Raw genomic sequence first — 27096 nt, forward strand, 5'->3', positions numbered from 1 at the left:
TACTAAAAGTCGTGATATAGACACCAGCATAGGTAGAACTGCTACCGAATGGTCTACACATTAATGTAGTGATCAGCTAAAAGAGGAAGGTTGTCAGTCAGTGTGTTGTCTCGTTTGCCGAGAGGAATCATTTTTGGAAACGTGCACCCACGTACCAGATATGTCCATGAACACAAGCTAAAGTAGGATTGGAATATTAGGAGCCAAATTTAACTTTGGCTCCTAATATTCCACTTGAATAATCCTAAATACTGTCATTTTTTTTAAGGCTAATGAAATTAACTCAACCAAAAGTAAAGCACTATAACTAAAACCAAAGAAATTATACTAGGGAAAGTATTATCCATGTTTGAGTCCAGATGGTTAAATCAAATTGATTGAGGTACTAATTTATACCCCTTTCAGACATCTCGAGATTCCCGGGAATTTGGCCTGCCTTGGGTTCCCGGGTAGTCGCGTCTGTCTGAAAGGTACCTACCCGGGAACACGTTCCCGGGTAGCCACCCCTTCAATCGACCAGGGTTCTTCCCGACTCTTAAGTCCCGGGAAATTACCCTGCTTCTGTCTGAATGGTGCTACCCGATATTTTCTATTCCCGGGCAGCACCACGCAGCTTTTACATGGAGTTGGCAGCGCAGAGCGTCCTATAGGTGGGGACACCCGCCGGCGGGTCTCTGCCACAGCAGGTCGCCCGCACTCCCGCTGGACCACCAATGAAATAAAATAAATTAAAAAAAATAAAATAATAATAAAAAAAAAGAATAAAAAAGCTGCATTATGATTGTCCGGCTTCCGGCAGCCAAATGATGACATCATCATCATCAGCCGGAGAGGGGATAGGTTAGGAGGAGCAGACAGCGGAGAAGAGGCAGGTAAGCAGAAAAACCCTGCTAGTCTGAATGGTGCCACCTGGGAATTTCCCGGGTAGACGCTGTAGTGTGAAAGGGGGGTCTCGACCAAATACCCGGGAATTTGCACAGGAGAAATTCCCGGGTCTGAGCAGGAAATTTCCCGGGTTGTATGTCTGAAAGGGGTGTAAGTCTCCTGTGCTCAAGGATGGAGTTTGGGAACCTCTGGCCTAGTGTCAATTATTAAGCTACTGTATGCTGTGATTGGTGGGTTTATTGCGTTTATAGCAAAGTTTGATTTAAATACATTATTTCCAATATATATTATCAAATAATGTGTCAAATAAAAAAAAAAATATATTTGGTGGTAATAAATATGTTTTTGTCCTGCAAATAAATTGTCTATTTTTCAGTACAGGTTGAGTCTCCCATATCCAAATACGGAATCTTTTTAGCATGACTGAGATAGTGAAACCTTTGCTTTCTGATGGTTCAATGTACACAAACTGTGTTTAAAGGCACAAAATTATTAAAAATAAAAAGTATAAAATTACCTGCAGGCTCTGTGTGTATAAGGTGTATATAAAACATAAATGCATTCTGTGTTTAGATTTGGGTCCCATTCCCTAGATATTTAATTATGGTATGCATATATTCCAAAATACGGAATATTCCGATATCCAAAATACCCCTGGTCCCAAGCATTTTGGGTACAGGAGACTCAACCTGTACTGTGATCAAACCCTTTTAGGACAGATTCAATTTTAAATCCTCTCAGCTGCGCCATCTAGTGGTTTAGAGTGTGTAGCGCTGGAGTGAAGATGCACTGTTGTTAGAGAGCAGTCAGTAATGTGCTCTGTTACTAACAGGAGATGTATCTAGAATCGTTTAATGGCCGCCGAGCTCACATTTACCGCGGCTGGAGATAAGGCGCAGTCACAGAGCAAATAAATTTTTTTTTTGCTTTGAAAAATCAATGAATTGACCAGATAGAAGCGACTAAATCACCAGGACGGCTTCCGCTACAAGTCATCTGTCAGAGCATGATAAGGCGGGACGGTGTCACAGTATATATATGTAACCATTTCCCCTAATGCTGCTCTCTGCATGGATTTAGCTGTAATTTACACTGAACAGTCAAGAAAAACATGTTCTCACAGATGTTTTATTAACTATAAATAGTTTACACCACAAAATAGACAACATAAAACGTACATGATACAATGACACATGTGTGGGTTGAAATACAGTATTTATGGCACATACAGTGTACAGAGATAGACACTAAAATGAAGCCCCCCCATTAGCCATCCTCCTGATGGTGGACCATTCATGGGGGAGGTCCGCTGGTAAATCGTTGTTCTACGTAGTCTCAGTTTGTTGGGCAACGTGCAGACCTGTATCCACCATCAATGGTTAACCCGTCGATGGACAACCCTAAAACAAGGAGCTATCCTCACACATGCCTGCATCCTCTATGTATGGGCAAAGGATACACTTTACGTTGGTATAAATGCCTTATTAAGACATTAGGGCCATTTAGGAACTGCAAACATGGAAACTGCAGCTGATGTTCTGTGATGTTACGTGTAACCGCACCAATTGTTATGGTAAGGACATTGAAAAGAGGTTGAGTGGTTGGGGGGTGGTACTTGCTGAACGTGGATCAGGTGTATGGTGTATAATTCCAATTGCATTTCTAGGCTCGCAATAAAGCCAATCCCATTGCGCCCACACACGTTAAATGTGAGAAGTGAGGATAAACCCTCTAGTGGATGGTCCCAGAGTGTAATAGGTGGCACTTTTATGTTATGCTTTTACCATTTTCATCTTACATTTTCGATCCAACCAGCAAACCCAAAGATTTAGAGGTAAATAGATCTTCCCGAGGTATCTCTGTCCTGAGGTATCTCAGCTTGGCAGACAAGTAATATTGCATGTCCCTTTGTTTATGGTTTGTAAATGGTCCTTAATATCATGATTTTTTTACACTGCATGTCTAGGTGCAAATCAGCACAAATACAGACAGGACTTGTTCAATGCTTGTGGCAATACAGGATTGCATACAGACTATTACATTCAGTATTAGTGATCTGTAAGTATAACAGTGGCAATACAGGATTAGATACAGACTATTACATCCAGCATTAGTGATCTGTCAGTATAACAGCGGCTTCATGTGTAATACAGGATTGCATACAGACAATTACATCCAGCATTAGTGTGAACATTACAGAACAGCTGTAACTACAGCCAGTTCCTCAAAAGCTTTCCCAGCGGCCTCATCACTGCACCCAGGCACTATGGAGACCCATGGACCTGAGGAGACTCACTGGTAATTTACAGTGTGGCTGGTAAGGTGTCATGGTGAATACAGGGGTACAGCGTGTGCCAGTCACTGATACCCGGAGCCTGTGGGAGAGAAAACATAATCATCACACGATCACAGAGGACACCGTCCACACATGGTACCAAGGAATCACTGCGCAGAGTAAGATACAACTCAACCATAATAATAATAACAACACTTATAGACCAGTATCACAGTTATATTTACATTTCACACTGTACTTTTCAGTCTCTATGACAAAATAGATATGTATCTTTATATTCATATTGGGAAAACTGGCTTTCCAACAATGGCAGGGCATGCTAGTACCTGTAGTTCCACAACAACTGAATGTTGCTTTTATCTGCTTTAAGGTGTATGGTATATAGTTAAACATTATGAGGATTGGTATCCTAAACAAAAATACAACTTAGAAAAGTAATTTTATAGCAACACCAAGCAAGCAAGCAGTGAAGGATTATATTATAAAACTCACGGTATTACATAGGCTCACATACGTATCTCTCCATTACCATTACATGAGAGTGAATAATAATACTGCCTGGTGCATCTTTAGATGCAGCATCAAAACTTGCACCAATTCTATGGCAGGTGCAGATTGCCCCCGACACTCCCACTTCCATACATTTCATGTGACTCTAGTGCGTCTAAAGGAGCGTACACACTAGACGATATGCTCCCTGAGTGATATTGTATACTGTGTCCCCGGCAGGGTGTGTTCAATGTCGTTCATGACATTGAGCACACCCGCTGAACGATATCATTAACGATATCGTTCAGCGCCAGGCTCTCTACCCCATTCCCCAACATGCAGCAACCTAACAATATCGTCAGGATGGCCTGCATGTTTACCCGATGAACGATAATGACGAACGACCCGCGGGAATGCGCATCGTCGTTATTGTTCATCGTTTTGGTGTTAAAAATGGACGATAAAGTGGACGACTGAACGATATCGTTATCGTTCAGTCGTCCACTTTAATCGCCCAGTGTGTACGCACCTTAACTGGCATCTGCGATCGTGCACACAGAATCTGGACTCATGCGCGGTGCGACTTAGATGCACGCACAGGAGAAAGAAATCACTCCACCGCGTCCAACATCGCCGCTGCGGCCCATAATGTTCTTTGAGCAAATCAAATAAAGGTATGGTGCAAACTGGTCATACACTGGCTCGCAGAGAATGTCAGAGACTGGGTATTACTGAGCCTAATCAAGCACGCAAATAACTGACGAGCTGATTGTTAACGGTCTCTCTGCTCTATTGAATGTTTGACATGTTTAATACATTGTTTATCAAGGTGGAGTTTCTCAATCTCGCATCACTCTGGGCTGTGCAATTAGAGGAGGGGTATTCCACAAGACGACTGACATGAAAGCCCATATACAGTATGAAGAGAGAATAACTAGGAATACTCCCCCTTTCTATATAAGCTAGTTACCACCTGTCAATCATTTCTAGGGTCAGTTTCAGCTTGTTCCTGTTATAGTTTTGCCCCCGATTGTTACCCTTAACCAACTGCACAAAAGAACTCTACCTTACTCTGTATAATGATATTTGCTCTATCTATTTTTATTCTATGGCCTTTCTAAGTAAATATTTATGGAGTCGTTCAAATGCAGAAAGTGAGATTAAAACCAAGTTCAGTAAACACAACACGATAACGATTGCAGCCCACAAAGGTCTATCTTAGAAGCGCTGCACATGACAGCTGATGATATGACTGGCTCATCACTTATGCTATACGGCCAAAAGTATGTGTACATCACTTCTAATTACTGTGTTTGGCCAGTTCAGCCATACCTATCACTAACAGGGGCATAAAATACAGCGTACAGCCATGGCAATCTCCATAGCCACGGACTAAAGGACTCAGTAGCTTTCAATGTGGTACAGCCACAGGCTGCCGCCTTCCCAACAAGTCAGCTCATCACATCTGAGATAGTTATTGTGATGTGAAAAAAATCTACAGATGTGTCCTCATACATTTAGCCTCATTGTGCGTTAAACAGCAATTCTAGTCGCGCCATGCCGTGGAGTGACTCGGTAGCGCTGTAGTCTTTTTGTGCAACTTTTTTACATTCAAGTGCTTCTTATTCGCACAGTGATGTGAATACGATGCACAAACAGCTTCTGCTGATTAAAATGATATGCAGCATGCCTATATTCTATATTCCATTTCTAGTGAAGGGAAATCTTAATTCTGCCACATAGGGCAAAATTTACTAAGTGGCGGTTTGACGACGGGTTCAATTCTATTCTAAACCCTGGCGGTTTGGTGGCGGGTTCTATTCTATTCTAAACCCTGGCGGTTTGGTGTCGGGTTCTATTCTGTTCTAAACCCCGGGGGTTTGGTGGCGGTTTTGCAGCAGTTTCTAAATGACAGCCCTGTTCTATTCTATTCTAAAATGTGTTTTGACTGTGGTTTGGCAGCGGTTTTGCTATCTGCAGATTTACTAAGGCCAAAACCGCTGCAAAACTGCCATCAAAACCCATTTTAGAATAGAATAGAACAGGGCTGTCATTTAGAAACTGCTGCAAAACCGCCACCAAACCCCCGGGGTTTAGAGCAGAATAGAAACCGCCACCAAACCGCCAGGGTTTAGAATAGAATAGAACCCGCCGTCAAACCGCCGCTTAGTAAAATTTTGCCCATAAGGTTACAATCTAGACAACTCTTTGTGGCAACTCTTTTTAGGATAATGCCTTATTCTGTTTCAGCATGACCAAGGTTCTGCAATAAATGGTTTGTTCAGTTTCGTGTGGAATAACTTGACTGCCCTCCACCTCGCCCCGACTTCAACCCCATCGAACATCTTTAGAATTTACTGGAACTTCTCGCCCAACATCAGTACCCGACCTCACTAATGCTCTTGAGGCTGAATGCGTGCCAATACCGGCAGCCATGTTCCAAAATCTAGAGGAAATCCCTCCCAGAAGAAGAGTTGCCCATATAAGAGCGAAGGGTCGACCAGCTCCATATTACCGTCCATGGTTTTGGAATGAGAAGCTCAACAAGCACGTATGGGTATTATGGTGCAGTGTCCACATACATTGTCCGTACACTACTTGGCCAAAAGTATCTACCCCAGGCTCTGAGGTGTGTGGTGTAGTGTGTGTTTGCAGTAGAAGGACAAGTGAGGCTGACCGGAGCATTTTGAATTTTTTGATACTTTAATTGTAAACTTTGATGGTTTAGTTGCCCTATAAGGGTGTTTGTAGGGGTATTGCTCTATCGAGGTGTAAGCAGCACTATGATAAATGCCCTGTAATCATGGGGGATGTGATGAGCCAAAGAAATCAGGGTAATGGGCTAGAAAAACACACAATACTAAAGGAATATTAGTAGGTGTCACATCTCCCGGCTCCTGTACAAGGCATCGCAACATATCAATTACCTGCAGCCGAAAAACTGACCCACATCATTAACTAGAAGTTGTTGCCGTAGTTTAGCAGCATTTTATTTCCCCCAGGTTAGCTTTAAACGCTTTCTAAGGACAGAAAGTGAACTTGGAACTAAACCCAAAACATGAAAGACTACGCTTAGAACTCTATGTATTCACATATGTGAAAGTGATTACCGTACTTGGTATTTTAGATTTAACAGCTCTGCAATGTAATAACTATCTTCAGTGTTTAGTGACACTTTAAGGTAGAAAAGTGGTTACTCCGGTATAGCAGCCAAATCGGCCATACGTGGTAATGGACGGGTTACAAACATCCCTTCAATGGGCCAGTTATATATTGAGAATCATCCTTAGTGATTTATCCTATGGACACCTATAGATACCTACGCCATGCTTTGGAATCTCAGTTTGGTGGCAGTAATGCTCTACTCAAGAATACTCATCACAGTATTGGTTCCCACAGATTAATGTCAGCATTAAGGGGATGGTGCAGAGCTATGCTCGATTCTGTTTTGCAGACAGATCTTGCGATTTCTGGCACTGCTCTGTAGCTGAGCACACGGCACTATGAGTCGCTATGGCCGGTTCTGGGACATCTCCACTTGCGGATGAGGGGGTGTAACTGGGTGGCAAAGGGGCTATAGCACATTGTCTGAGGTCACTGAGGGCACGTAGTTTTGAGAGCTATAAAGAGACCCATCTGATTCACACCCTGCCTTGCACCGGGTATGAGGGATGTTTTCACAAGCGCTTGGATCAGGGTGGTGCGGTCAACGTGGCATACAGGCGAATATCTGCATGTGGGTCTGTGCAGTCGTGGCTGACTGGTATGCAGGTCTGCATGTAGACCCTATACATATATATCTTGCAGAGTGTGACACCAGGGGGCCTTTCGGCTTTGATATTTAGGGGGAGATTAAATTTTTTTTTAATCGGTGCCCGACAGAGCAATTAAATTGTTGCTCCATACGGGCGCGAGAGCCGCCGGCGCCAATATTTCAGCTCGCAGCCTCCTGTGTTGGTGAGCAGAAATGTGCAGAAAGTCCACCCAAACTAGGACATTTGACGGGTTTAGCTGCTTTACACAGCTAAAACCGTTATTATTGGGTGCGACAAGCGCAATAATGAATGGGCGCCCAGTACAACCAAATTGCTCTGTCGGACGCCCACACACAAAATAATTGAATTCCCCCGTGAAATGTGATGAACACATCATTCAAGTGTAAGTCGAGGAGTAGGATCTCACGTTGGGACGCAGTACGTCTGGTGTGAGATTACAATTACTCCTGTGCTTCCTACACTCACTGTAACTCACTCCTCTTACATTATATAACACGGGAACCATAAATAATTCACACTCTCTTAACTGTGCTAATGCACCAGGACCATTCTGGGAATGTCCTGGAGCCTATATGTGGGGCACATCCAAAAAAACAGGAGTAGACATTCCTCATCTGAATCCCAAGATACGCATATATACTATAGGATATCATTGGAAGAGCATCTGGGAATGCATATATTTATCTATATTTTCAACTTGTCAACACTGACCAAGGTCATCATTATAGAGGAGGTGGATAGAGGGAGAAAACCCCAAATTTCATAAAGGGTGGCCCTGGTCAATGATACTGTGACCATGAACCGCTTCACATACCCCAACAGGAGCTTAATGCACAAATGTAACAACATTTGGTGTACAGTATATGGTTCAAATCAAGGTACGTGATGCTGCCTTGGGGCAATTACCCCGAATGATGGGGACCCGGGGTGTCCAGTTCTGTGCAGTATTACATGTTGGATATTCTTCTTGATAGCTTTAAAAATACGGTGAACTGCTCATTTTGTGCATGTGACTGTCTCAGGTAGACATGAGAGAGTAAAGTTGGACTCGATATCTGCTCATATACAGGAACTGTTACTCCATACATCTTGCACAGACCAAAGTTAAAGAAAAAGTCAGGGGACGTTTACAAACATCCACACATATTTATATTTAATAGGAAATCATTGTATCTTCCTTGGACTACAGCTTCAGTATACACAGCACAGCCTATGGGAACATTACACTAAAACTCTGAGAGAGGGACCTATAATGGCATAATTACACGTACTGGGGGCTGATTCAGGGGTGCGCAAGTGCAACATATCCCGGAAACCCCTATGATGCATGTGTTACCCTGTGGGTACAGGACCACTGGTATCTACACTGGTGAGGGAAAACCATGGGCGATCCTGGGTGGTGACTGGGAGGTGGCCTGAGTGAACGCAGAACAAATCCATTGCGTGGGCCTGTTATGGGAGTGACCCGGCGGTGTCAGTGACAGCTGCAGCGATCTCAGACGCAGCCACATAGACCATGGTTAGACGGAGACACTGCACTTGCTATAGGCAGGTGCATGTTTCCATGGTGCACCAATGGTGGATTGTACAGAACCACCGGCGCTGTTGCAGCGTGCATGGGCATTGGATATGGGTGTCTCAGGGCGTGCACATTCCGGCGCACGCTAATACACAAGGGGAAAGCTGGAACCAGTAGTTGATTATGAGTGAGGGGGTGTTATAGAGGAGGGGGGATGGTATAAAAACGGACCACTATATAATTTTTCAATACAACTTGGCCACTAGGGGTCACCATTTCAATGGAATCTAACAATAATACTTAACTATACTTCAAGTGACCAAACATGACTGCTCCTGAGACAGGCATACCTAACAGAAAGAGACAGCTCGGTATTATTAGAGACCCGGCACGAGGCAGAGCTGGGATCATCAGTGTGAGGCCACTTAGTGCCCATAAGCGGCTATTATTATTATTAGTCCATCCGTTACGTGGTGCTGTGCGGAGAGAAGCCATCAGCAGCATTAGGGAATCATGATAAAAGAAGTGTTTACTTTGGCCTGTGAGAGGGGGCTGGCTGGGCCTCTGTATGTTTACATGCAGATAATAAAGTGCCTCTTAGGACAGCAGTAACACCATATGCTGCACTCAGGGGAGATGATTAAGGCACAAATGAAGAAACTGCATAGTTTTATCTGAAGCTCTTAGATAACTCGGAGTGTACTGAGCACGGCCAGAGTGGTTCCGTGTTACAGAGACACAGCCACTATCAGACTCATAATGTAACGTACAGAGTGCAGCCATCTTGAATCAAAGACCAACATATGTATAAAAGGGAACAGATCTTAAAGTGTATTTGTACCCGATACACAACATTCTGCAGTGCTGAACCAATATTGCTTCTATCAGTGAGGTACTTTGTGCCTCATGTCTCAGTTAAGTTACTAGTTTTTAGTGAATGGCATATTGGTTCAGCAACAAAATGGCTGCTTCTTCTGTAGGTAATGGGTTCACTTTAAACTACAAAAAAAAACACTTGATGCTAACCACCCTGCCTCAATTTCCCCCATGCTGCACATATCCCCTGACTGAGACGCATGACACACTCAAAAACCTCACGTGTGTGCCACGCAGCTGTGATAGCTGCAGTAATAACTACAAGATGGACAAAGAAATTCCTGACAGGAAAATTTGGCCACGTCCCTGATGGCCCATATCAGCACATGAGTGAGACCACACGTCTCTCCCCATAGGTCACATCCTTTCATTCTCTGAAAATTGGGACTGTCTCATGAAAATCAGGACGTTCTTGATAATATCTATACACGAGACACACAATTACCTTTTCTCTGGAGGAGGTTCTGCCGCGCTCTCACAAAAGCCAGGATATCAGCATCAGTCTGGCTGTCCCCCGTGAGCGGTATAGGAGTGTCAGCTGCCCTGGAATGGAACCATGATGTCATGTGCGGTTTGCAATACAGTAAAGCACCATATGTGTATATACTCACATCGGTCTCTGCCGATGTGGTGCTTACAATCTAATATCCTACACACTAACACACAGATGAGGGACAATGTAGACAGTAGCCAATTAACCTACCTGTAAGTTTTTGTACCCTTGGAGAAACCCAGAGCAGCCTGAGGAGACCCATACATATGCAGAGAGAACATACAAACTGTACACTAAGAGCACCATGCCAAGAATCTATACAACACTACTACAGCTACCAACCAAACACGGATCCATGCAGTGTATAATATGCCCCTTTCAAGGGGCCAGTAATGTAGAACTGTTCTCATGGGGTATCTGGTACCAGTCACCACATATGTATATCCTGCATGAGATAACACTATTAATATCTAGTGTTTTTCCTAGTCTGTATAAATGATGTAATCCAGTCAGTGCAGCTCATTATCACTGTGACATAAGAGGCCAGCATGACACAGATAAGAAGTTCTGTAAACCACATTATATTCAGAGTATAGGCACTGGATCACTTTACCTTTGGTTTGATGCTGGACGCTGCAGGCTGCTCCTGTTACTGCTGATTACTGAATCCCCATGGTCTGAAACACTGTAGAATAAACGTACGTAATACACAAGTGATTATTATATATCTATAAAGTATAAACTGCTGCAAACAATTAATAATCAGAGTTCAGATACCATTGCTTATAATCAATTACTTCTGATGTCATCACTTCAGTGGTCATTAGGTAAACATATGGAATTATGTGCCACTATGTAAATTAATATACAGTAGATAATGTGTATTTTTCTAATTAGAGAACTGTTAAATGGGAAAAAAAAGTAATAGCACAAAAAAGTCATAAAACAACACAACAAATGATAAAAGAAGAAATGAAGAGTTAATTCTGTTTTTTAAAATACAATGCAGGTGTCCTTGGGAGCTAGTCACCGCCGGTTTTACCTATACACTGGTTACGCGGCCGAGTAGGGTGCCAAATAGAGGAGGGCGCCCTGGCTCGGCCGCTTCAGCAACATATTTAGGAAATACTCAGCAGCCTCGGGTAGACTGTGTCACAGCTGCCTGTGCGGGCGCACCGCAGCGCTCAGGAAGGTGTCGTCGCCGCCAGACCAGTAACCCGCCGCCAGTCCTCTGCTGCTGTTGTTCAGTGTGAGGGGCTGTGATGAGGGGGATGAGAAGAGCTGTGATGAGGGGGACTGTGAGGGGTTGTGAAAGAGGGGAAGAGAGGGGCTATGATGAGGGGGACTGTGAGGGTCTGTGATGAGGAGGACTGGGAGGGGCTGTGATGAGGGGACTGTGAGGGGCTGTGATGAGGGGGATGAGAAGAGATGTGATGATTGGGGCTGTGATGAGGAAGATGAGAAGAGCAGTGATGAGGGGGACTGTGAGGGGTTGTGAAGAAGGGAAGAGAGGGGCTGTGATGAGGAGGACTGCGAGGGGCTATGATGAGGAGGAGAGGAGGACTGTGAGGGGCTGTGGTGAGGAGTGCTGCAATTGGCTGTGATGATGGGTGCTCAGAGGGGCTGTCATGAGGGGTGCTGTGAAGAGGGGTGCTCGGCTGTAAGGGGCTCCATGGGGGGAATGAGTGAGCTGAGATGGGGCACCAAAATCTATATCCTCTTGCAAACATAAATTGGCTCGGGCTGGCCCTGGAGCTAGTGTCTCTACAGGTGGGCTTTTACATCTTCTCTAACCAATAAGTGGTGGTCCAGAGTTCCATCTCAGTGTTCCTAGGTTATCATTTTCCTAGGATGGCCCTAGATTCAGCCACACGTTGTCCTTTAGTGTAGGTGAATGAATGAAAACCTTATGCGTTTCACTGTAACCTTCCTTAGTTTGTGTTTGAATAGGGTAAACTTCAGCCTTTTACACCCTCAGACTGTCTGTCTGTTGTGGAAACTTCAGAATTGGTTGACAATGGTTCTGTAAGAGTGTATTTTTCTGTATATTGTTCATTATTATTATTATTACCAGTTATTTATATAGCGCACACATATTCCGCAGAGCTTTACGGAGCATATTTTGCCACTCACATCAGTCCCTGCCCCAGTGGAGCTTACAATCTATATTCCCTACCACATGTACATGCATACACATACACACTAGGGTTCATTTTTAGTAGGAGCAAATTAACCTACTAGTATATTTTTGGAGTGTGGGAGGAAACCGGAGTACCAGGAGGAAACCCACGCAAGCACAGGGAGAATATACACACTCCACACAGTTAGGGCCAGGTGTTCAAGTATGTGTAGCTGTTCTGCCTGCATTGTCATCCACAGGGGTATGTGATCACATGTGTTTTGTCCATTGTGTTGTCTTCCTGCATTATTGTTGACTTGCTTGCGTCTTCCTTACATTTAATAATTTTGCCCTTGGGTTTTGCAGGAGTTTTCTGTAGGTATCGTCTATTTGTTATGCACATTCATCAATTATCTTTCATCGTATACTGTTTCTGTATCTCTGGGTCATGATTTCCTCCTGTACTCTGAAGATTGTGGGGTCTGTGCACTTACTCATCTTACCTGGGTATATGGTACGTTCTTTAGCCAAGCCTCTTTGTGCTGTTTCTTCATTTGTAATTGTCGCTGCCTTGGGGAATGCTTTGGATTGTATGTTGTGCATGATGTACAATCCCTGTGAATCCCAACTTGAGACCATTAGTGTTGAAGTACTTCAGCATTGTTCCAGAAGATGGTGATATCACCTATGGATCTTTATCAATATGTTATTTATTCAGAGTGTGGGTTGTACCAGTACATGAAGTCTGCTTCCCATATGTTATGCATAGCTCAAGGCAGATTTTACTCCCACAGCAGTTCCATGCGTTTCAAATTAATACTTACTTGGAATAGGAAATAATTGTGTCAGTATGTACTTAATGGCCCTGATATTGTATTTAATCTGATGCCTATCTGTCTCAGTATTCTTCCAATTGCTAGACTTCAGTTCCTTATGCATGATGCTTGTGTAAAGTGTATTTATATCTATTGTGACCAAATGTATCTTTCTGCCCATGCGTAGTCCTCTAAGTATCTGTGTTGTGTCTTTAAGATACAATTTGTTCTTCAGAATTTTAGATGGTTTAGGCGTGTCCCTCGTGTATGTATGTTTGGTACTCCTCCTTCCCATCTAGTATTGGTTAGGGACTGTGCTGTGGTATCCTCTCCTACAGTCCTCTGTAAGTCTTACCACTGTCTAAGTTTCCATGTTATTTCATTAACCTGGTGGTTTCTTCACTCTATGATGGTCACTTATAGTGTGAGTTCTTTTCATTTTGACTTTCTATTAAATGTTTTATTTCTGTTAGTCCCACCTATGGCTTTGATGTGTGTATATATATATATATATATATATATATATATATATATATTAGGGATGTGCAGGCTCGGTTCTACTCGGTTCCGTTCGGTTCTTTTTACCGGATCTTATTGGGTTTCAGCTGTCACGAGTTTTGGATAGCCAATAAGATTCTGTAAAAAGAACCGAACGGAACCGAGTAGAACCGAGCCTGCACATCCCTAATATATATATATATATATATATATATATATATATATATATAAACCAAGATTCCCCACTGAGCTGTGTAGGTCCCAATGGAAAAACATAGGCGGCACTCCGATGTTGAAACAAATAAGGTTGTATTAAATCCACAACATGGTGACACAAAAAGTAGTCGACGTTTCAAGGCCAACTCAGGACCTTTTCTTCAGGATGTGTATATAAAAAGTGACATAAACAAGTGTCTTACCTTAAATACGGTGTGTAGAAAAGCGCGTGTGTATGCACGCTAAACTCTCACCGCAGCTGGAAGACGCCGGGAATCAGGGAAGCTCCGGCCCGTCGGAGAATGATGACATCATCCGTAACCTAAGCAACCGCGATCCCCAGCGGCGTCAAGCCTGTCGGGGGAGATAAACATAAACAATGTAGCTAATAGTAACAGTGCATCCACCTTTGATGGACTGTGCATATGGTAATCATCGGCACCATCGGCCTCAGAGGTTAAATTGTTATGGGTTACTGGTTCCGTTTGCTTTCTAGTATTTGCCAGCATTCGTGATACATACAGCACTTTTAGTTATTGATTATCATTCTAACATTTTTTGTCAGCAGTTCCATTTAGGTATACATATATAGTCTATTAATTATATTTCTATATATTACTGTCATGATGTTTATAAATTGCACAGCATGCTGTTTTAGAGCAGCGTTTTTAATGTTCTTTTTGTATATCAGCACTTGCACTTTTTCACTTATGATGCACTGTTACTATTAGCTACATTGTTTATGTTTATCTCCCCCGACAGGCTTGACGCCGCTGGGGATCGCGGTTGCTTAGGTTACGGATGATGTCATCATTCTCCGACGGGCCGGAGCTTCCCTGATTCCCGGCGTCTTCCAGCTGCGGTGAGAGTTTAGCGTGCATACACACGCGCTTTTCTACACACCCTATTTAAGGTAAGACACTTGTTTATGTCACTTTTTATACACACATCCAGAAGAAAAGGTCCTGAGTTGGCCTTGAAACATTGACTACTTTTTGTGTCACCATGTTGTGGATTTAATACAACCTTATTTGTTTCAACATCGGAGTGCCGCCTATCTTTTTCCATTGGGACCTACACAGCTCAGTGGGGAATCTTGGTTTATTTCACTGCGAGGAAGGCACCGTAATTTATATGTTTTACAGTGTGTCAAGTGCCGAGCCACCGGAGGATATATATATATATATATATATATATATATACATACACACACACACACACACACACATGTAGTGGGTATTTTCTAATAGTAAGTTTCTCAGTATCCAATTGGTCACTTCATGTCACGTCCTTTCCTTGTTTTCAGTGACATCAGCTGTTCTATTTCACTATACCTGTCTCTGGGGTATTTGTTTGGTCTGCCTATTGTTTGCGGACAACCTATGTACTGTATATATTACAAGTCATCTAGGACATCCGTGACCTGTATAAAAGCATCCAGTCATGCAGCCTTGCACTTTTATATGGTCAGAGAATGCCTCAGTGACTTCTACTATCCCACATATGGTCAATGAGTAATAAGGTGGCACTATACAAATACACAATAAGGATACATAACGGGATATAGGCATCTCCACTGGAAATAAAATCACTGTCTGTTGAAGATAAAACTTAGTGCAACATATGCTGTAAGTAGAAAAGATACGGGGGCCTGATTCGGAGGTACACATAGACGTGGCACCAGCATCTGCGGCCTTATGCTAAAGCCGCAACCGATTCTCAGCCGGCTAAGACGCCACTGCCTGCGGCTCTATTATGTCGCAGTGTGTACTAAGACGCACTATCAGATTGCACCAGCTCTATGGCAGGTGCAATTTTGCCATCTGAACATGGCCTCCTGTGGGGATGTAGTTATGAGACCGTCTCAATACTGACATCCAAATTCTGACAAATAATTTAAGAAAGGTGTCGAAATACTGACGCCTGTCTTAATCCTGACGCCAGAACGGCAGCCCGAACGAGGTAAGTCCGGGCGCCCTTAGCTTTAGCCGTAGGGAGGGGGGGGGGTTAGGGATAGACACCCCTAGGGGGAGGGTTAGGCACCCCCAGGGGGAGGTTAGGGTTAGGCACCCTCCCCAGGAGGGTTAGGTGTAGGGTGCGATAAGAGGGGGTTAGAGTTAGGCACCCCCGGGGGGAGGTTAGGGTTAGTTAGGCACCCCCGGGGGGAGGTTAGGGTTAGGCACTAGGGGGTAGGTTAGGCACCACTAAGGGATGGTTAGGGGGGGGAAAAGGGGTAGGGATAGGGTACTTACCTGCCCTGATGGGATCTTCTCCCTTCGGGCTGCCGGTGTCGGGATATGAACCGGCGGCTATTCAGCCATCGGGACTTCATGCCCATACCCCTCCTGTGTCAGCGCTACTGCGTCTTTTGCTGTTGCCGCTGTCAGCGTCACGCCTATGTCTGGCTAGCCACACCCCTGTCACCTCCCAGTAACGCCCACTGAAATCAATCACTCTGCGTGCAATTTTGATCTGCGCCTTAGAGCGGTAGCCATCGGAATGGGTGTGCAGTGCGGCTTGGATGCAAAGCACAGACTAAAAACATCGGCCTCTTGCACCTCTGATCAGGCCCAAGTTGTTCATTATTCATTATAGACAGAAATATATTATGGTACAGGGTAACTGAGAAATGTGGTGGGAAGGGGGATAGAGGGACAAGACCTAAGCACTGGGGGAAAAAAAAAACCTCATGTGAAAAAGAAAATAGATATGATGGATATTCTACCGTGATGGATAATTATATGACAGCAATATTCATAAATGGTTCACGGAGGTGCTCCCTTGAGAGTAAATCGAGTGTACAGAAGTACAGAGAGAGAAGGACAGTACTCTCCTTTTTCTGGCACTAATCCATCATGAATAATTCTAAAGATATAAATCTAAAACTTTACTTGTAGTGCAATATATTTAATGAGCAAGTGTAATCACATACACACTAACATTTCACTGCATCCCTCTGATAGTCTAGGACATATATGATTATTATCCAGTGCAAATTGATGGATACACTGCATTGTGGAGGTACAGTATTGTGACTGAACAACATCTGAATCTATCTGCTGTATGTAACCCGGCTGCTGGTTACGCTGATCACCAATGGTCCCTATGCACACTTGAATACAAAGGAGCAATTTTCTCTCATGATACACATTTTATTGTGCATAAGTTGCAGAGAATTATACCTGGTCTTAGTTACATGATATACTGCTCTGTGGAGATATTTATTGCTTATTTGAGGCCAATATTATTGATTGGCTGCATACAGTAAATGACTGAACTTTTGGTATTTCCGTGGTGACCGCTGTTCACTTAGATCTAGGAATTGCTCCTCCTGATTCATACAGAATTATATCCTATATATTTTTTCGCATGGGGATAGTATTGAACTATTTCTCAACCCAGGGCCGCAACTAGGGGGGGCTGGAGGTGCACGTGCACCGGGTGAGCCGCTGTACCTGGTGCCAGTGACCTCCATCCGGGGCTGCAGAGAGGCTCCAAGCCGGACGTCCGCTGGTAATATTTAGTACCAGCGGGCGCCCGGCTCCTTCTCTGCAGCGACGCGGTGTAGCAGGAGCCGGAGGCTGGAGTTCTCTCCCGAACTCCAGCTTCCGGCTCTCCCCACGGGCACTATGGGGGAGACGTCATGACATCTCCCCCATAGTTCCAAGGAGCAGCCGGCGGACCGGACGCGACGCTGGATGCAGGAGCAGGGTTCAAGGTAAGTATTTTTTTTTTTAATAAGCTGCACTACAGGGGCATTATTATGGGGGCAGGGGCATTACTATGGGGGCATAGGCAATAAGGGGCATTACTAATGGGGCATGAGCACTACAGGGGCATTACTATTGGGGCATGGGCACTACAGGGGCATTACCACAGGGGCATTACTGTGGAGGCATGAGCACTACAGGGGCATTACTGTAAGGGGACTACAGGGATATTACTATGGGGCATGGGCAATACAGGGGCATTACTATGAGAGCATGGGCACTACAGGGGCATTACTATGAAAGCATGGGCACTACAGGGGCATTAATATGGGAGCATGGGCACTACAGGGGCATTACTGTATGGTGGGCAGTACAGGGGCATTACTATGGGGGTATTAACATATGGGCATTACTATGGGGGCATTACAATATGGGCACTACTGCAGGGGGAATTACATGGGGGGTGCCAAATTACTGTCTTGCCCCTGGTGACAAAAATCCTAGTTTCGGCCCTGCTCAACCAAGTTGATGATTATACTTTAGATAAATGATCGTAAGTTTGCTTACTGTCCCCAACTTAAATAAAAATATTATCATACGTATTAATCTGGCATAACGTCTGAAGGGCCTGACTGACAATGTATTATATCAGCAATTGTGAGATCCTGCATATTTCAAACAGGATGAGATAATATTAATTATAACATTATTTATTTTGATGTTGTAACCAGGGCCGGATTTAGGGGGGGGCGACAGGGGCGGTCGTCCCTGGGCCCCCACACACAGAGGGCCTCACACTAGTTGCGGATCCAGGGGGGGGGGGGGGGGGGGGGGGGCGATTGGAGCGATCGCCCCCCCCCTAGCGCAGTCCGGATCATGCGCAAAGCCTGTGCTGTGATTGGAGCCTGTGTAATGCGCGGGCAGCACATTACACAGGCTCCGATCATGGCACAGGCTGAACCACAGCCTGCTCATCTCAGTGCATGATCCGGGGGGTGTGTCAGTGTCACGCTGAGGAGGGAGAGTGCACAGCCAGCCAGCTCCCTGCACCCTGCTGCTGCTGCAGGTCAGCTAGAAACCACCCCCCTGACGACCAGTCCCCCCTTCTACTTTTCCCGAAATGGGGGCGGAGTCAACATGGCAAGCCCCGCCCCCATATGACCCGAGATTCGCGGCAGTACAGCGCGAGGCCTAATGAAGTGAGCAGCAGCCTGCATAGAATGTAAGTTTACTATAGTCTATATGTATGTGTTTAACTGTATATATATGTGTTATTGTATACTGTATACAGTACTGTATATGTTAGTGTGTGTATATGTGTATGTGTTATTGTATATACAGTATGTGTTAGTGTGTGTGTATACTGTGTATGTGTTAGTGTGTATGTATGTGTTAATGTGTATATACAGTATGTGCTAGTGTGTGTACACTGTGTAGGTATATGTGTTAGTGTGTATGTGTTTGTATATACTGTACATGTGTGTGTTAGTATGTATGTTATAGAAAACATGTTTGCTACATATGTATTATATGTGTGTGTCCGTGTTTAACGTGTGGCGGGGGAAGGGGTAGGCTCCATGTGGCTTGGTGGGGGCCCCCACAACTTAGTTGCCCCAGGGCCCCCACAAGCCTTAATCCTGCCCTGGTTGTAACTGTGTCGTATTTATGTGGGGTTTTTATTCTCTCATTTTAAATATATTGCATTAAAAGTTAAGTTTTAGATTCATATCTTAGAATCACTCATGATAGATTAGTGCCCCAAAAAGGAGAGTACTGTCCTTCTCTCTCTTTACTTCAGTACAGGATAACCGTCAGTGATTACTAATCATTAGTAACTCCTAACCCTTAAGCTCTGTACACACGGAGTGATCAGACAACGATCAGATATCGCTGTCTGATTGTCCTGCATGCTCGATATCGAACATCCAGCACATGCACCAACCCCCAAACAACTATAAAGACCCCTATAGTAACCAAGCTACCCTGGTCGATATCGACCATCCGTGCCCGCGCATCGACCATCGTTTGGGGGTTGGAAGGGTCCAAAAACAGGACGATATGATCGATATCGTTATCGTCCTGTTATATCTGACCGTGTGTATGCACCATTAGACCTAAGCTGTTTTACCAAAGTTACATGTACATAATGTGCATTATTAAAACTTATCCACTAGGTGGCAGAACAACCCAATACTCATCCATAATACAATCAATACAATGTGTCCATCTATTTATACAAACTAGCGAGTACTTAATATCATAGAGTGAAAGAAAGCATAGACAAAACGGAGATATGACCTTTTAAATCTGAAAGTTACTCACTGCTTTAAACACAATTGTCCAATCATTCTGTCCTTAATATGGTGCAAGCTTTATGCCTAACATTTGATTGAAGGTACATCACAGACCATGGCTCTTCCCTTGTATAAATGATAATATACTTGTTATGTGAAAGAAATTCAAATTAAATATATTTTTCATTTGAAACTTAGGAGAACTAACAACATGATCTATGCCTTTTCCACTGCTGCAATTACCCGGGTTATTGCTGGGTCTCCCCGGGTCGTGGCTCAGTGGAAAAGGGTCCCTGAAATATAACCCGGGTCAAGTGACCTGGGAATCCAACCCAGGTAGCTACCAGGGTCGGACCCAGGTAATGGTGCAGTGTAAACGGCGCGACCCAGGTTATCCGACCTGGGTCATGCCTGGTTGTGGAGAAGTCACCTCCCACTTTTTATGACCTCACAAGTTTAGCAGGGCAGACCCAGATTCAGTGTGCACGAGGCCGACCTGGGAATAACCCAGATTGAAGTTGCAGTGTAAATGGGGTCTGACCTGGGTTGGAACCATGCCCGATAACCCAGGTCGGACCCGGGTTTTTGGTGGAAAAGGGGTATTATTTAGGTCCTGGTTGCTATCACCATCAAACCACCGCTGTCATGCAAATCAATGGGGCTGATTCAATTAACTTGCCCCCTTGAGTGTGGGCGAGTAGATGCGAGTGTATGCGGCACTTACAGTAGCTCCAAACTCACTGACTTTTTTTCCGCAGGCTCATAGAGGTGAGTATAAAAATCAGCACGTCCTGGGCGAGATCGGGCCGAGAGGGGGGGGCAGAGTTTTGCTGTCAGTGCTGGTGTTTCTATGCCTTTGCAATGTCACCTACCCCCTTGTATGTAAATTAATTGATGCCAATGTTGGAAATATTGCTGTGTACACTTACTTATGTCTTGTGCGAGGTGACATCGGGACTGTATCAGCTGTCACAATCGGAAATGTGACTGTTTTTGATTGATATATAAATATTCCCCTAAAAATGTCTTTCCCACATCTAATGTGAATGGACGGTTGAGAAGGCTTCCCACTGAGAGCAAAGGCCAGGCCTTGATCTCCACCACCTCTGAGTAACAATCAGGTCTTTCTGCAGGGAGAACAAATCCCTGTATATGTGACCCGTCCACCCTTTGAATACTTTTTAAATATAATTTCCCACAAAATGAAATCTAATTTTTTGTTTGTACTTTGCGCTACTCAGATCCATGTCTCACATCAAAGGGAGCGATTGCCCACAAATATGCCATGGCATCACAGATTGGCATAGGCACTGCAAGGGTGCATACGTGCACATCTGTACATTATCCTTGCTGCATTGTGGTACCATTGACACTAAAAGCGAAAATACTGTATATGGCTGCCTTTCTCTTTATTCTGCCCATTGCGAAGGATCTCCCCTGTGTGCGCAGAGGAAGCCGGGTCCTGGGGTGCAGGTGGGAGGAGGTCGGGGAATTCCTGCAGTCACCATCTCTACAGCTTATATTGGGTTTAGGAGCACATTTACATGACAGTAATGATACCCCCTTTGGTCCCACATCATCCCGTAGCCTTGCTGGCTCTAGCAATCTGGGAGAGAAGTAAACAACGCTATGGCCTAGCTGCGTATCTTGCATGCAGGTTGGCCTGCATGCAAGGCGATGGTCGATATCGACCATCTGTGCCCGAACATCGACCATCATTTGGAGTTTGGAAGGGCCCAAAAACAGGACGATATGAACGATAACGATATGATCGATATCGTTATCGTTCTTATCGTCCTGTTATATCTGACCGGGAGTCAGATATAACAGGATTGAAGTTGGAAGGAGCTATCCAAGGGACACCCATGAGCGAGTTTGGCAGCAGAACCTGGGGGAGGCAATGAATAATGAAGACTGGGAGAAAATGAGATAAAATACAGCCTCTAGCTCAGTGCCAGATTAATGTCAACACGAGCCTGGAGCTGAAATTTATGATGGGCCTATTGGGTGGCGCTGCAGGGGGTGTGACAAGTGCCGCAGCAGTGTGACTGGTGATGTGGGGTCGTGACCAGTGCGGTGTAGGTGTGGTTTACATGGAGGTGTGGCCTGTGCTGTGGGTGTGTTTAGTTCCATGGAGGGCATAGCTAGCGCCTACCTTCAGCCTTGTGAAAGGATGTAAGCTGTATTGTCTGCCTTTCCTTGTGTGCTAGAATAGTGTAGATTAATAAAACAAGAAAATAAATCCAAAAGTATTGGCATATTTCTAATAGTGTTATCAACATTTCAGAATTTATATTCATCCTTCTGGTAATCCTGACGAAAGAATGAATACATTCCATTCCGCCCAGAGTGCTGCCCATTCGGCTGATTTTGTAATATATATATATAGCAATGGCGACTCCAGAGCTGGGGCATCCTCACTGGCAGTAGGTGAATCTCCCTATTTGAATTTTGGGCGGCGTTGCTGACTAGGGTGCTGACTTTGCGCATGGACAGCTGGCCTGGATGCTAATGGTGAACGCTTTCAACACTTGCTGTGACTTCTTCATGTTTCTCATAGACCAAGGTATGTATGTGTCACATTTCACTAAATTACTTTATAAGTTATAAGAAAAACTTTGGGGCCAACAGCTAGTGAAACACCCTGTAGCATGGCTTTCCATTTGTCAGGTTGCGACGGACTGAAACAGCCTTCAGCCCCTCCAATGCAAGCAGCACATAACAGGGTTTGGCTCATTCACTGGATGAATGTATGATAAGTGTCCTTAGTACAGGTGTGTCCTCAAATACTGTCACTCAACTTATGCCAAATAACCCCTCTCACCGCGCCAGGGTCCTTGCGACTCGGCCACACCAAAGTGTCCTATTTGTTAAAGTGTGGCTCTTATTTGCACTGCTAAAACAACTAGGAGTGACTAAGCGGGATGCAGACAGGATCCCAGCAGTGACCATACCAACGGTCACAATACCGACTCCAGAATCCCGGCGGTCATCACAATACCGGCTCCGGATCCCAAGAGTCAGAATCCCCACGGTGAGTATTAGGGTTAGGTTTAGGGTTAAGCTCTAGGGGGAGGGTTAGGTTGCGGGAGGGGACGGTTAGAGTTAGGATGCGGGAGGGGGTTACGGTAAGGGTTAGAATACCTACCAACATTTGCTAGGATTTCGACCACCAAGATTCCAATGCCGATATTGCGCTCGTTGGTATGGTCACTGTCGGGATTCCGTACCCAATGCGACAAAACTACATTGTTGCGTACACTGACCACTGGGGATTACACATCTATCTGCGACTGAGTCTCAAATCTGTGTAGTAAGGGTTCCGCGATACGAGCGCCCGAGCCTTTTCCTCCTGGTCTGTTCCGTTACGCTTCATCTGCGTCTTAGTACTTTTATATTATACTAATTCGCTGCCTAACATCTCTGGTTCACTATGAGCGGCTTTGTCTGCGGCTGTGACTAGGATGCAAAATAAAAAAAAAACAGATTTACTATGCTATCTGTATTGGAGTGGCTCAGCCGCACAATGTGTTTTGCGTACCTAGCAATAGGTAAATTAATTTTTATTTGTCAGAAAGTTTATTGTTAGTCTCTCTGGACAACCCCCCTATCCCTTCCACCCTTAGCGGATCTTCACATCATAGTGCCCCTTTCTACATGTACAGCATGCCCTACCTTGCCACTCTTCTCTTACATATCAAAACTGGTTAACATGTTACCGAGCCTCTCTCTTTATAGGCCACTGGGCCTGATTTAGACCCGCTCGCGAGCGCTGTGCGCTCGGAAGCGGCCCGATGGTTTGCGCATGCGCACGCTTCGTTCTGCGAGTGCGTGAACTACTCTGTGTGATCGCAGGCCCCTCGCTCGCCCAGCGAAGACAGCCCAGTGAAATGAGTGACAGGAGAGGCCGTTTGTAGGTGGTAACAGGGGCAGGACACTAATAACGGGGGTGCGGAGGTGTGAACGCAGGCGTGCCTGAGTGTTTCAACGCCGTTTTTAAGGTGTGCATAATTAACAGGCAGCGTCATAGTACACGTCACATGCCTGTTTTTTACACTGAAGTCCTTGCAGTGCTTGCGGCAGGGTAAAGCAACCACAAGCGCTGCGATCGCTTCCAATGGTGCTCGATGTACTAATGTTTTAATACACCTCCTGGAGATGACGTGTGCTAGTGGGCGTCTCAACATACGCTAATGGGCGTCTGCATACACAGAGCGATCGCTCACACAGCCAAAGTGGGTGTGCTTATGCCTTGGTGAGCGATCGCTTCCCATGTCATCACTTTGAAAAATTTGCAGACGCTGGATGCGAGCGATCGCATCTAGCGAGCGGGTCTGAATCAGGCCCTCTGTTCAGCAGTTATTTTCTTGGAATGATATTGGCGGGTACTACCAAGCAATCTTAGAAAGCACTGTCTGAATGCTGCAAATGTGTATTTCTACATGTTGATCTCTCTCTAAATAAAGTCTTTTACAAACTGAAAAAGCCAGCTGCTTCGCGTGCAACAGGGGAACGCGGACATCAGTTATAATCTGCTGGATTATAAGGATAAAACATAAGAACAGTATGAAATGTCAACTAATTAACACCACAGTACAGCGTCAGTGGTAACTCTTTCTTGTTGAATCCCTGTGTTACTGGTGGTTCCTCTGCCCTGATGTGGCCTGCGGCTTCAGTTACACATCTGGTAAGTGGATTTGCCATTGCTGGGCTGGGGAAGGAGACATTTACCGTGGATCTCGGGAGCTAGGTTCTCGCCTTTCAAATCCGCTGACCTAGTGTGAACAGACACGTTACAGTGTACTCCATAATGGAAGTAACAGATTAGTCATTTATATAAAGAACACGCTCTTTAGTGTGGGAAGTACATGAGATAGAAGAAATGTTACAAGTGATTGTGGCCTCACCCTGGCAGACAGCTGCCTGCCATGAGACTGGCTCCCCGCAGTCTACATTTCTCTCACTGCAGGAGAAAAGTGCAGCTTTATTTTGGATAAAATCTAGTTAAAGGGATTTTCCATCATTGGGGATGGAGGGAGGGGAAATATACAACCCCTTTGTACATTAATGAGTGTCCCCTGTCTTGGCATTACCATCTTTTGTGAAATGCAGCTGTCTCATCCACATACCTAATGGGGACCTACGCTGATGGGAGAGCTCTTGGAGAGCCGTGAACACTGGGCTTGATTTAGAGATGGATGGATTTGCAGAGCCTCACACAAGCGGTTGTGCAAATCCGTCCATCTCAGGTGCAAATGCAGAAGGAGGCGTCAGTGACCAACGTCACAGGCTGGGATCACCAACGCGACAGATGGGCATGATGGTTGTTCCTTTGGTCAGGCTATGGGAGCAGAAGCTTCCCACAGCCTGACCGGGTGCTGGTCACGTAAGAGGGCCTGGAATCTGTGTCCACCTGCGCAGACCCTGGCCACATCCCTCCCGGAGAACGGGGTCGATGCGCCCCGTTTCCGGGAACTGTGACAAGGCATGCCCCCCCTGCGCTCCCCAAACGCAGCAACATGTCAATCATGCTGCGGCTTGGTGGGTGGGTCTGCTAAAGTGAAGAGTTTTACCCTATATTTTGTGCCTTTATCTGTTGATTTTCATGCCTAAAGGTAATGTCTGACCAGTAACTGTATGATTACTAATGAGCAATTGTGATTCTAGAGACATGGGACCTGATTCAGACCCGGTCGCTAAGTTGTGCTCGCCCGCTCTGAGCGATTTTCGCCCGTCTGCACATGCGTATAACTCGCAGTGCGCATGCGCAAGCCAGTCTTTGCGATCTGATTTTGGTTGGTCGTAAGCCACGTTTGTGGGTGGTAACAGGGGAAGGTGCTTGTGAACGGGGGAGTGGTGTTGCGGACGCAGGCATGTCAGGCCCCCGAAACGCTGTTTAAAAGGGTGTGCATAATTAGCAAAGTAGTGTCATTGTACATGTCACCTGCATGTTTTTCAGGCCGCACTGATCGCAGTGCTTGCGGCGGGGAAAGGCAACCTCAAGGGCTGCGAGCATCTCTGATGGCTCTCCATGTTACCAAGTAATCCTGCAAATACCGGAGATGACGTAGCGAGCGCTCATTGACGTAGCGCGCTAATACATAGAGGGCGTCCTTACGCAACGCAGTGCGAGCGCTTAATTTAAATATCCGGCCCCTTTTTGCCTGCGAGCGACCACATCTTGCGAGCGGGTCTGAATGAGCTCCATTGTGCTGTAGTACGGGGTACAATAGGCTGTAGGTGTCTATCATACGCAGAATGTGCTGCCAGTATATAATCAGCTGCCACACAGAAAACCTCTGCACAGTATATACTAAATATATATTGTTATAAGGCGGTAATTACATATTGCTACGCTTCATCGATGGAAAAGATGGGTGATTGGGTGTGTAAATGGCGGCAAGCACCTGTATATGAGTCCGCAGAACATCCAAGTGTAACAATATCCCAGTACAAAGCACGGACGCAGCTCGCTGTAAATCTGATTTCCAGACATTCTGAGGCCTTTCCAGGCTGTAGTGAAAACAGTTGCTCCCATTTATAAGGTATTTCCTCGGCAATGTGCAGGCTGCCCTAGCGGCCAGTGCTGGAGGACAGGCAATCCCTGGGAACCCGGACTGCGTCTTCCCATCTAATGTGGATTCAGAAGACTGCACAGGTCAGACAGAACCAGGGAGGAATACAGGAAACACGTGCAAAGAACACACGTGACTGCTGCTTGGAAACACTTACCAGGTGACACGTTTATTGCTATGTCGCAATGCTCAGCCTTAGGTGTCAGGCCTCTAAGGAGAACGCAATGTTATTCCCGACAAAGTGTGCCATAAAGTACGATTGATGCATGAATCAGGCCCCTTCCATTCTCTCCGGGCGGTAATAAAGTAACTCAGTGTTTTGTGGAAGCTGAAATCTGATTTCAATGCTGGTGACTATAGTGCCCCTCAAACACTGCCTGAAAGAGACTAGCCCTGATCATTCCTATGTAATCCAATGGCATCCAGGTTCCAGGCAGTACAACACAGCAATGTGGAGCAGAACCACAATCGGATATAATGATAGTACTATATACAGCAATCCCCCCAATGTTCCCTGTGAAACGTTTAAACCAAG

At 45.1% G+C, this 27096-nt stretch overlaps 1 protein-coding gene and 1 long non-coding RNA gene across 3 annotated transcripts in view; one reads left to right on the forward strand and one right to left on the reverse strand.

The window, feature by feature from the left end:
- Nucleotides 1-2013: 2013 nt before the first annotated feature.
- KIF6 (kinesin family member 6) overlaps nucleotides 2014-27096 on the reverse strand; it is a 309007-nt gene continuing 283924 nt past the window's right edge. For both annotated transcript variants that reach the window (XM_088445329.1, XM_088445328.1), the window contains 3 exons: nucleotides 10948-11019; nucleotides 10287-10384; nucleotides 2014-3260 (listed from right to left, as the gene is read on the reverse strand). In XM_088445329.1, the coding sequence (XP_088301455.1) occupies nucleotides 3244-3260; nucleotides 10287-10384; nucleotides 10948-11019 (187 nt within the window). In that variant the 3' untranslated portion in view covers nucleotides 2014-3243. The remainder of the gene's footprint in view (nucleotides 3261-10286; nucleotides 10385-10947; nucleotides 11020-27096) is intronic.
- Nucleotides 18838-27096, forward strand: part of LOC148507948 (uncharacterized) — a 69834-nt gene continuing 61575 nt past the window's right edge. The window contains exon 1 of the long non-coding RNA XR_015869649.1: nucleotides 18838-18914. This is a non-coding gene — a long non-coding RNA (uncharacterized LOC148507948). The remainder of the gene's footprint in view (nucleotides 18915-27096) is intronic.

Source organism: Taudactylus pleione, unplaced genomic scaffold (genome assembly GCF_031769625.1).
Source record: "Taudactylus pleione unplaced genomic scaffold, aTauple2 ptg000378l, whole genome shotgun sequence".
Taxonomy (NCBI): domain Eukaryota; kingdom Metazoa; phylum Chordata; class Amphibia; order Anura; family Myobatrachidae; genus Taudactylus; species Taudactylus pleione.